The sequence below is a fragment of the Filicampus tigris genome, chromosome 8 (assembly GCF_054856515.1).
Source record: "Filicampus tigris isolate MCC_2025a chromosome 8, RoL_Ftig_1.0, whole genome shotgun sequence".
In the NCBI taxonomy this organism is placed as follows: Eukaryota; Metazoa; Chordata; class Actinopteri; order Syngnathiformes; family Syngnathidae; genus Filicampus; species Filicampus tigris.
This window is the reverse complement of record NC_141224.1, coordinates 26,545,822-26,558,300: the sequence shown is the minus strand read 5'-3', so window position 1 is coordinate 26,558,300 and position 12,479 is coordinate 26,545,822. Positions and strand designations below refer to the sequence as shown.

The window sequence follows — 12,479 nt, the reverse complement described above, 5'->3', positions numbered from 1 at the left end:
AACTGTGAGGCGGACATGCTAACCAGTCGACCACCGTGCCGCCTGGCACTATTGATTAATGACATAATTATATCTCGGTCTTCATCCAGCATTGTCAATGTTCGTCGGGCTGGCCCCCTGCTGAGGAGGCTCCAAAAAGTCTGTTTTAAGGCCGTTCGAATCCACATCTGTTGTCTGTAGAGGGGGTAAAGGTGACGAAGAGTGGGTCCTTTTCAGGAGTTGTGTCTTCTCGAGTCCTAGCATGTCTTTGTAAAATCCAATTGCCGGGGTCCCCTGGTGATTCAATTATTTTCAAGTGAGACTGTAGCAGACTTGATGGCAACTGGCTGAATCTTGTCTCCAGCCCTGGAGATGTGGTCCACATGGAGGCATCTTTGCTACATCGGCGTTGTTCAATCTCCGTGCGGTATGTTGCAGGTAACCCTTCAAACATGCTAACACATGTAAGATGGCATCACCCCAATACAGTCACCAGGGGAAAAAAAAAGAAACCCGCTCAACATCAACAACTTATCCCCACTACTTCTAAGCAGCCTGGAGAAGTGAAAGCAGACAGAGCCAAATATATTAGTAATTACTGAACCAATCGGCATATACATAGCAACATCTATGCACCCATATGCTTTAGTCTAGGAGCCGGGCTTCAAATGTTTATTAAACATGCTGGAGCCCCGATACAAGGTTCCACCCGGGGCGCATATTAGCAAGACCGTGGTCCCTGTCATATACAATCGCACAAGGGCTGTGGTGCAGCATGAGCTGTCCTCTGCTGCTCTTATAATCAAGTTAAAGTTACTAGTTGGCAAGTGCTACCTGACTTTATCTGCAACCTCATTCTATCCATACAAGAAAGGGTGTTTTCATGTGTTTAATCGTTTTTAACTTTATTATTATTATTTATGAACAACTGTAATGCACACCTTTTTACTCTATTTTGTCCTTTTATAACAGGGAACAGGGAATTATTTTGCTTTATAGCAAATTGAATTGTAGCTTGCTCTGTTGAAACTAAATTTAAAAAAACAACCAAGTCTTATGCATTTGAGACTTATTGCTGTACCGAACCGTGACCCCCATACCGAGGTACATACCAAACCGTGACTTTTGTGAACCGTTACATCGCTACTATACTTGATACCTTGGGTCTCTCGCAACATATAAAAAGTCCAACACATACTCAAGGTCACATTCTTGATCTCATTATCTCGAAAGGTGTTGACATCTCATCAGTTGATTTTTAAGATCAAAGTTCAGTCAACCATTGTTTCTACTAAGAAAAGATATACAAACGAGGACACAAGCGATATGTTTATATGTATATGTAAAAATGATGGCTGCCTCAACATATGTGAATGCAGAGACTGTTGATGAACTTCTGGATAAATGTACCCGGAAAATCTCAAATGTCCTGGATGTGTAGCTCCTCTCAAAACTAAGACCATTTTATGGCAACAGAAAACACCTTGGAGGTGCACTACAAGTGCAATGACTTTGAAATCCAAGTGCAAGAAAGCAGAGCATGAGTGGAGAAAAACTAAACTCCAAGTTCACTTTAACCTGTACAGACAATGTCTTATTGTAATTTTAACAAAGAGTTGGTAATAGCTAGACAACAACACTTTTCTGAAATCATTAGTAAGAAACTAAACAATACACGCACTCTATTTGCTGTGGTCGACAAACTCACAAATCCCCCAAATAAAATAGCGCCAGAACTCCTCTCAACAATGGATTTGCCTGCTTCTTTCGTGAAAAAGCACAATCGATCAGGTCAAACATCATCACAAACCCGCAAAATTTCAAAATGATGCAGCACTTAAAATCACCCAGGGACAATTTGGTTACCATGACAGAATTCGATACAGTGGATCAAAAAACTATAACAAATTTGGTTCAGCAGCTAAAACCATCAAGTTGTAACCTTGAACCATTCCCGTTTGACTTTTTCAAATGATAAATTAAGTAAATTATAGACCCATCTCAAACTTATCAAAGATCGTTGAGAAAGTGTTTTTTTACAATACAATACAATTTTATTTATATAGCGCATTTCATAACAGCTAGAGCTGTAATAAAGCACTTTACAAACAAACAAAAACAATAAAAGGCTGTGATACATGTATTAATAAATATAGACATAAATAATATATAAATATTAATAAAATATAAATAATGAAGCCAATAAATTGACATAAAACATTATATATAATTGACACCGGAAAAAAGAAAAGAAAAAGAAAAAAGAAATTTCAGGTCTGATCAAAAGCCAGGGAAAAGAAATGTGTCTTCAACCGGGTTTTAAAAATGGACAGAGAGGGGGCTTGCCTAACAACCAATGGGAGGTCATTCCAGAGGGAAGGACCAGCAGTTGAAAAGGCTCGATCCCCTGTGAGGCTCCTCTTGGTCCTCGGCACGTCGAGCAGCGCCTGGTCCGCAGACCTGAGGCTGCGGGAAGGTGCGTAGGAATGGAGGAGCTCAGAGAGGTACGCCGGGGCCAGGCCATTTAATGACTTAAAAACAAATAGAAAATCTTAAATTGAACTTTAAAATGCACTGGGAGCCAGTGAAGGGAGGCCAGAATTGGTGTTATGTGCTCCATCCTCCGAGCTCCAGTTAGAAGGCGGGCAGCAGAATTTTGGACCAACTGGAGACGATTGAGGGAGGACTGGCTGACTCCGAAATAAAGTGCATTGCAGTAATCTAGCCAAGATGTAACAAAGGCATGAATGACTGTTTCTAAGTGCTGATGGGAAAGGAGGGGCTTTACCTTAGCCAGCTGTCTAAGGTTAAAGAAGCTCGACTTTACAACAGCGCTGATTTGCTGGTCCAATTCAAGATCACTGTCCATTTTAAAACACAAGTTTGAGACTGTTGGCTTTAGATATAAAGCCAGGGGGCCCAGGACAACAGGGTGGGATGTAGATGAGCCACTGGGACCAAACACCATAAACTCTGTTTTCTTTTTTTGTTGAAATTTAGGAAATTTTGTGACATCCAATCTTTGATTTTCTCTAGGCAGGACAAAAGTGTTCTTAAGGAGGAAGCCTCTTTTTTGCTTAGCGGGATATATATTTGACAGTCATCCGCATAGCAGTGGAAGGAAATGCTGTGTTTTCTAAGGATGGAACCCACGGGCAGCAAATACAGTGAGAACAGCAATGACCCCAAAATAGAACCCTGTGGAGCACCATACGATAGAGGGGCAGAGCGGGACTCAGAGGAACCTAGGCTAACAGATACTGTTGAACAGGTTGGAAACTTGGGTGGGATTAATTGAAACAGTCCTAAAATGGTTTAGGTCTTACTATAGAGGAAATTAATTACTTTGTGACCATTGGAAGTTTTGAACCAGAAAAAGGTGAAGGAGTCCAAGAGAGACCACCTGTCACGTTTGATTTCTGGCAAATTACCTAAATCCACATGCTTTAAAACGATCGACTCTGAACTGAAGCCCCGTCAACCGATTTGCATGGACTCGTCCCCCGAAATGTGCAATATATTCTTGCAGTTTTTTGTTGACAAGGTTGCTACAGCTAGGGCTCTTGTTTCGAATGCCACATTTGACCCCTCTGTTCACGTTCCTTGTTCAGCAGTGTTCGATTCCTTTGAGCCGGTTTCTTTGACATTTTTGAAGGATGTGGTATGCCATATTAAACCATCGTGCTCCCCTTATGACTCCGTTCCTCCACACTTCTTCAAGGAGATTCTCCCGACAATTGGTAAATCGGTTTTGGCCATTATCAACTGCATCCAGTCTTCTGGTGTAGTCCCCCAACATTTTAAACATGCTGTAGTGCAACCCCTGCTGAAATAAATGGCCTTGATCAAGTTGTGCTATCAAACTTTAGACCCATTTCCATGCTGCCTTTTTTGTCTAAAATTCTGGAAAAAGTGGTGCACTCACAGTTAAGATCTTTCTTGGATGAACAAAACGTTATGGAGGTTCTTCCATTCAGGCTTCAAGATGATGCATAGCACAGAGTCAACCCTGTTACGTGTTTTTAATGACATCCTCCTAGCAAATGACACTGGAGACTACGTATGTCTCGTTTTGTTGGATTTGACTGCAGCATTTGATAAGGTACACCACAGTATTCTTTTGACTCGTTTGCAACACCAAGTGGACATTAGTGGATGCGCTCTAGAGTGGTTTAGAACCTATTTGGCTGGCAGGACTTTTTCTGTTGGCCTAGGTTCCTCTGAGTCCCGCTCTGCCCTTCTATCGTATGGTGTTCCACAAAGTTCTATTTTGGGACCATTGCTGTTCTCTTCGTATTTGCTGCCCCTGGATTACATCCTCAGAAAACATGGTATTTCCTTCCACTGCTATGCGGAGGACTGTCAAATCTATATCCCACTGAGCAAAAAAGACACATTCTCGATAAGACCTCTTTTGTCCTGCATAGAGGACATCAAAGACTGGATGTCACTGAATTTTTTTACATTTCAATGAAAAGAAAACAGAAGTTATGGTGTTTGGTCCCAGTGGCTCATCTACATCCCACCTTGGTGACCTGGGCCCCTTAGCTTCATATCTAAAGCCAACAGTTTTAAACTTGGGTTTTAAAATGGACAGTGATTTTAAATTGGACCAGCAAATCAGCGCTGTTGTAAAGTCGAGCTTCTTTAACCTTAGACAGCTGGCTAAGGTAAAGCCCCTCCTTTCCCATCAGCACTTAGAAACAGTCATCCATGCCTGTGTTACATCTTGGCTAGATTACTGTAATGCACTTTATTTTGGAGTCAGCCAGTCCTCTCTCAAACGTCTCCAGTTGGTCCAAAATGCTGCTGCCCGCCTACTAACTGGAGCTCGGAAAATCTAGCATATAACACCAATTCTGGTCCCCATTCACTGGCTCCCAATGCATTTTAAAGTTCAATTTAAGATTATTCTATTTGTTTTTAAGTCATTAAATGGCCTCGCCCCAGTATACCTCACTGACCTCCTACACGTCTACGCACCATCCCGCAGCCTCAGGTCTGCAGACCAGGCGCTGCTCGAGGTGCCCAGGACCAAGCGGAGCCTCAGAGAGGATCGAGCGTTTTCGGCTGCTGGTCCTTCCCTTTGGAATGACCTCCCATTGGATGTTAGGCAAGCCCACTCTCTGTCCACTTTTAAAACTCGGTTGAAGACACACTCGATAGTAAACATAAGGATTTTCTTTTGCTTTTCTTTTTATCTGTGACAGACCCACACAAAAAGATAAATGACTGTTTTTTTGTGTTTTTTTTAAACAGTTTTGGTCATATTGCGTGTGGTCTGCTCCTGTAATCAAATCACAGAGCAACACACAAATGACGAATGAAAGACAAACTAAATTTTGTAAAATGCCCACCTCGGATGTTATGTACCTGCAAGAAATAAATAACTTTAAGTTGGATCACGAAAAAAGTGCCATCTTTTTGTTGCAATAAATTAAAAACAATCACAACAACTATTGTATGCACAGTCAGCGAATTAATTAGCAAGAGAAACAAGTCCCATCTATTACCGGCCCACAGTTCACATTCGCCCAATATTTTCTTCAACGCGCCTTCTAAACCATTCAATCAAATACTCATCTGGAGTATGAGGTACATTTTGGCATTGACAAGTTTAACTGTCCAATTAAAAAGCAAAGGAAGGTTAGATAGTAGTGTCTAATGGATGTGGGAGGATGGAAGAAAAAAAGTACCCGGTATAACTTGGCTTTTGGAATACACCATGCTGTGCAAACAATTGTAACTTTTAAAGACATAGCGAGGAAGGCTGACGGTAAATTAAAGCTTTTTCTTCATGAACGTACACTGAATATCATACAATCATTATGCAAAGATTTTTGCACCATCTTAAACCAAGGGGATGGGCAGTACTTACTATGGTATTTGAGATGAAAACCTGCTGCCGTGCCATCCTGGTCAGAGTAGAATTCCAGCCACATATAATTGGAAGTGCTAGTCAGAGACTGACCTTGCATGGATGTGCCCGTGAATGTGCTCAAAAGTGGAGCTGCACCATCTTTACCATCATACACCTAGTCAGAGGAAACATAAACAGAGGATGCAATTAGTGGAAGCCCATGGCACTATATATACTTTGCTTTATGTGGCAATTGCACAGCAAATCCAATCAAATGTGAAAATTGAATTCAGGAAACCATAACTCCTCTTTTCTGATATTGTAAATTATTGGGGGTGAATTTCCAATTCAGATGGTAGAATGTATAATGCCAAACAGCATTTAGTACACAAGTTCAATTAGAGGGCTACAGGCAATGAACTATGTGGGAAATAATTGCAACTTAATATTCCTTTGTAATTCTAAATTACATCTATTTTAGGAACTTGATTTTTCATTGGCAGGTATTATTATGTAAGTATACCTGGCGCATTTTCAGAATGGAACCTTTGAGATAACAAAAATAGTTTTTTTGAACTAGTGTGGGTCGCAAGCTAAAATAATATTTTCATAAACCAGAGAGTGCAATTTCTGGAGAAATTGAGTGTGAAGAATGGAGCTGAATGGAAACTGCGGAATGCGTTGAAATGAAGTTGAATGAAGTGCAATGACGTTGAATGAAGTCGAATGAAGTTGAATGACCTCTATGAAAAATTGTGGAATGTTTTGGAATGACAATGAATGAAGTGCAATGAAGTTGAATGACCTCTATGAAAATGTGTGGAATGTTTTGGAATGACACGAAGAAAAAAAGCCAAACAAGGAACGAGGGAATCAAAGAAAGGAAGGAACCAAGATAGCAAGGAAAACAGCAAGAAAGGAAACACAGTAGGAAGAAAGAAAACTTGTAAGCAAGGGGGAGGCTAAGAAAGGAGGAAAAAAAGGACACTAGGAAGCAAGGAAGGAAAAAACAAGGAATCAAGGAAGGATGGAGGGAAGCAAAGAAACAAGGAAACTAAAGAGGAAGAAAGCAAGCATCTGAGTTGTACCTAATATTTTGGCCAAAATAGCCGACCTATTGGGGAACATTAGGAAACACAATCCTGGGTGTCCCTAATATGTTGGCCAATATGGCCGCTTCATTAGGGACACCTGGGGATGAGGAATCGGGGAGTTACAATATTTTTTAACAATATTGCCGCTTCATGAGGGACACCTGGGGATGAGAAATCGGGGTGTCCCTAATATTTTGGCCAATATGGCCACTTCATTCGGGCCACCTGGTGATGAGAATTCATGGTGTCCCAATACTTTTGAACAATATGGCCGCTTCATTAGGGACACCTGGGGATGAGGAATCGGAGTGTCACAATATTTTTTAACAATATTGCCTTCTTCATGAGGGACACCTGGGGATGAGAAATCGGGGTGTCCCAATATTTTTGAACAATATGGCCGCTTCATTAGAGACACCTGGGGATGAGAAATCGGTGTGTCCCAATATTTTTGAATAATATGGCCGCTTCATTAGGGACACCTGGTGATGAGAATTGGCGGTGTCGCAATACTTTTGTACAATATAGCTGCTTCATTAGGGACACCTGGCCATGAGAATTCGTGGTGTCCCAATACTTTTGAACAATATGGCCGCTTCATTAGGGACACCTGGGGATGAGAAACCGGGGTGTCCCAATACTTTTGAACAATATGGCCGCTTCATTAGGGACACCTGGGGATGAGAAATTGGGGTGTCCCAATATTTTTGAACAATAAGGCCACTTCATTAGGGAAACCTGGGGATGGGAATTTGTGGTGTCACAATATTTTTGAACAATTTGGCCACCACACCAGGGGAGGCCATGGGGCCAGAATGCGAGCTGTAGCTTATGTCCCTCTCCAAGATGGCCGCCTTACTGGGGCTGGCTGAGGGGCGAGAATAATGGGTGTAGCTAATATCCCTGGCCAAGATGGCTGCCCCACTGGGGAGCCCAAGGGGCAATAACACTTGGCCACTGGAAATGAAAAGTGAAATTTGTGTGGCTTTTTTAAGGGTGAACGAGTTGAACATGTGGAAAGTAGGAATTTTGGGTGTGTTGAAAAGCTTAATGTGAGTTGAATGAGCTGAATGTTGTGAATTTGAAATTGGAATGGTGTAAATGTGCAAAAGTTGAATGTGCCATTGGAAATGAATGGTGAATAGTTGAATTTGTGTGGGTTTTTAAAAGGTGAATGAGTTGAATGTGTGGGAAATAGGAATTTGGGGTGTGTTGAAAAGCTTTATATGAGTTGAATGAGCTTAATGTTGTGAATTCGAAATTGGAATGGTGTAAATGTGAAAAGTTGAATGTGCCAATGGAAATGAATGGTGAATAGTTGAATTTGTGTGGGTTTTTTAAGGGTGAATGAGTTGAATGTGTGGGAAATAGGAATTTGGGGTGTGTTGAAAATATGAATTTTTGAATATGAAATGAATGGGGTTTTTTGGGGTGAAAAACTGGGAATTTTGAAGGAACCATAATTTTTTTTTAATGAAAAAAAATGAATCATGGATGCCGTGAATTTTTGGAATACATTGAAGTTGGAACAGCAAGAATCGGTTCAAAAATGTGGAAGGAGTAGCACGCTGAATAAGTGCGAGTAATATATACATATATATATATATATATATATATATACATATATATATATATATATATATATATATATATATAAAAAACATCCATCCATCCATTATCTGTACCGCTTCTCCTCACAAGGGTCGCGGGGCGTGCTGGAGCCTATCCCAGCTGTCTTTGGGCAGTAGGCGGGGGACACCCTGAACTGGTTGCCAGCCAATCGCAGGGCACACAGAGACAAACATCCGCACTCACAATCACACCTAGGGGCAATTTAGAGTATCCAATCAACTTACCATGCATGTTTTTGGAATGTGGGAGGAAACCGGAGTGCCCGGAGAAAACCCACGCAGGCACGGGGAGAACATGCAAACTCCACACAGGGAGGCCGGAGACGGGATCGAACCCACGACCTCTGAACTGTGAGGCGGACGTGCTAACCAGTCGACCACCGTGCCGCCTATGTAAAACATGTAATATAATAAAAATCTCTCTCTCTATATATATATATATATAAAACATGTAATATAATAAAAAAAAAAATATATATATATATATATATATATATATCTATATATATATATATCCATCCATCCATCCATTATCTGTACCGCTTCTCCTCACGAGGGTCGCGGGGCGTGCTGGAGCCTATCCCAGCTGTCTTTGGGCAGTAGGCGGGGGACACCCTGAACTGGTTGCCAGCCAATCGCAGGGCACACAGAGACAAACATCCGCACTCACAATCACACCTAGGGGCAATTTAGAGTATCCAATCAACTTACCATGCATGTTTTTGGAATGTGGGAGGAAACCGGAGTGCCCGGAGAAAACCCACGCAGGCACGGGGAGAACATGCAAACTCCACACAGGGAGGCCGGAGCCGGGATCGAACCCACGACCTCTGAACTGTGAGGCGGACGTGCTAACCAGTCGACCACCGTGCCGCCTATTTATATATATATATATATATATATATATATATATATATATATATATATATATATATATATATATATATATATATATATATATATATATATATATATATATATATATATATATATATATGTGTAGAAAAAATGTTTTATGGTGTGTGTGTGGGGGGGTGCATGTGTGTGCGTGTGCTTGTGTAAACAGCAGCAGCAACTCGTGCCTTTACCTTGAGGATGTCACCTTGAACAAGTTGAAACGTGCTGGCGGTAATGTTGATGCCTTTGCCTCTTTGAACATGAATACTGTACACACACTCATGGCTGTTGTCATATGGCAATGGGTAGTTTGGCGACAAAAGAACACCCTCATTTTTGGAGACTGTCGATCCGCACTCAGCTGAAAAAAGACAAACAAACATACAGTAATTAAAGGGAAGTCAACTCAAACATTTTTTTCAAGAATATGTTCTAAGCAGGCCCACTAGTTGAAACACAGCTATAATGGCAGAAATTCAGTTTGACCATTAGCTTCAATGTTGGTAGTCGGAGGTAGTTCTGACTCGTCCATAGTAGCACATCTTCTTATCCACCATTTGAATTTCTTTGAATTACTCACACGGACTCTAAGTTCCTTTTTTGTCTTCTTGTATTGAAGGTTTTGTAATCCAACAAAGTGAGCAATGTCATTCAGTACAGCAGGTGGATAACATGTACTTAGACTATGAGCACGGAGCACGTTCAAAAGATGTTTGCTTCCGTGACCAGCACACTGTATACATAAATTGTCTGCTATGCTACTACTACTGCAAGTGCATTAAATCTTTATGATGACAGAAATTGAAATATTACTTTATGATGACAAAATTTATGACATCCCATGACAAGGATTGGCTCTCACCACAGCCTTCTGATTAATATTGTGTTTGTTGAATATGAGTTAAGCAGCTAAATCCACCCATTTTTAGCCATCTCAGGGGGCAGCCATTTTGTCACTTCGTCGACTGAAAATGACATCACAGTTGCACAGGGCTCAGATAACATCCAATCATGCCTGAGCTTCAGAAAACAGATGAGCCATGATTGATCATTAACTGAGCCCTGAGGAACTGTTTGTCATTTTCAGTTGACAGAAGTGACAAAATGCCTGCCCCCTGAAATGGCTAAAAACGAGTGGATTAAGTCTTACTCTAACTTCCATAAAGACAATATTAATCAGAATGCCTTGTTTAAACTAGTGGGCCTGTATAGAACATATTCTTGAACAAAAAAAAAGATTGGGTTGACTTGCCCTTTAAATCAAAAATAGAAAATAACGTAACAGTTATTCTTAGATAAGTAGCAAGCGCTTTACAGAACTTTTTGAGGTTCTATGTGATAACATATTCTACAATGGCTGTGGTTGTGGTATCTCTCGCTAAATGGAGTATCCAAAATAATGTTTCAAAACACATCTCAGGATGATGCAGCGCAGTTGTGCCTCACTACTAGAAAACTTAATGTACTGTTAAATTAATACCACTCTGACAGTGTCAATCGAAACCTTATTATTAAAGCATTATTAATTATCATTGTAACAACAGCGGTAACTTTGTACTGGATCTCTTTTGTTTATGGTCATAATGATGTGGATAATTGATGAAATATCATATATGTGCTTCATTCACTTTGTAGTAAAACAATTTCCCTTATTTTGCCAATTAGCAAAAATTGAGAGTTTTGGAGACTCATGTTTTGTGAATTGGGCGTATCCATGTGTATGCTTTAGTAACATAAGAGGAATCATCATTGGGCACTGACACATTGAGAAATGTTATTCGCTCAATTAAACTGTTGGTATAAAAAGGTCTTACTTTCTTACATTAGGCTTAAATTTCTTGATGGCAATACAAATGAGTGAATATATTATTTTGCTAACTTGAACATTCTTAAAGAAAATTTAACATGGGAAGTGAAGTTATTTAAAAAAAAAAAAAAACAGTATGGGGATTTTCCTTTGCTATTTTCATGCAAACCAGCAAATGTCAATTGTGTCCTTCAATAAGACATTAATATTTCAAAGTATGAAGCCAATTAAACAAGGAAGATTCAGAAGAAGCCCTCCACTGATATGTCTGCTATTGTTTACAGCACAGACAGACGTTCATTGCACTCTCAGCACTTAAGTGGTGAGCCTGGAATCAGATTTTGCAATCGCATTTCACGCAAAATAATTCAGGGCGTGATGAGACAGCAAATGACAAAATGCCTTTGCTATGAAATGTCAGCACACTATCTCAAGAGTCAGCTATTACTGAGCGCCTATATGGGGGGTGGAGGTGGTGGTTGGGGGGGGGGGGGTTGGTTCTGTTGGGCTACTGTCTTTGCGGCCTAATGTATTTTGCTTAATTGTATTTCAACTATTCACCAAAAGAGTACCTCAAAGCAATGTTTTCTCTAAGCTGCACTGTCGTGCACTGTTCTCACCCCCTCAGCGCACAGTAAATGCATAAAGCTTATCAAATGATGGCCAATATGTGTGGTACGATTCACTGAGTTCCTGCAGCTCAGGACTGGCTCGTGTCATCATTGCACAAAACGCGAATGAGCACATAGTTTTGAAGTTTCTTTTCTTTAGGACAAATTTCCAGTGATGAGAGAATTCTCTGAACTCTCTCACAGTTTCAGCTGTCACTTCAGCCTTCGTCAACGCTGTCACATTTCCATGTGTGATGTGTCTAAAAAAAGCTGATCGATTTGGGAATTCCTTCAAAATAAGGCTCCCCGACCGGATCAAAACTGTGTTCGCCTCCGCCTCCACCCTTAAAGGATGGTGTCCTAGGTGTGTGGGAGCATGAAAAGTCCCCTCATCCCTGTTGATGGTCCTGTCTCCACGTCTTATTTCGATGGCCTACTTTATCCATATTTTGAAATTGTTAGTTTTTACTTTTCCATTGTCGCAGTCAATGATGTGGTTGTGTCTTCTCCAGTGGTATGTTTTAGCTGATTTCTTATATTCTTGTTCAGCTTTTTGTTTATGTGTTCTTTGTTCCATCTCGGCTAGATTCCTGTAATACA

General features: G+C 40.6%; 1 protein-coding gene across 11 annotated transcripts in view; it reads right to left on the bottom strand.

Moving 5' to 3' along the window:
- Positions 1-12,479, bottom strand: part of LOC147144176 (CUB and sushi domain-containing protein 3-like) — a 708,031-nt gene that overhangs the window by 431,600 nt on the left and 263,952 nt on the right. For all 11 annotated transcript variants that reach the window (XR_015087713.1, XR_015087712.1, XR_015087709.1 and 8 more), the window contains exons 23-24: positions 9,653-9,822; positions 5,858-6,014 (exon numbers count right to left, since the gene is read on the bottom strand). Coding sequence is in view for 6 of the 11 variants with exons in the window: in XM_086037008.1 (XP_085893134.1) it covers positions 5,858-6,014; positions 9,653-9,822 (327 nt within the window). In the remaining 5 variants the exon portion in view is untranslated. The remainder of the gene's footprint in view (positions 1-5,857; positions 6,015-9,652; positions 9,823-12,479) is intronic.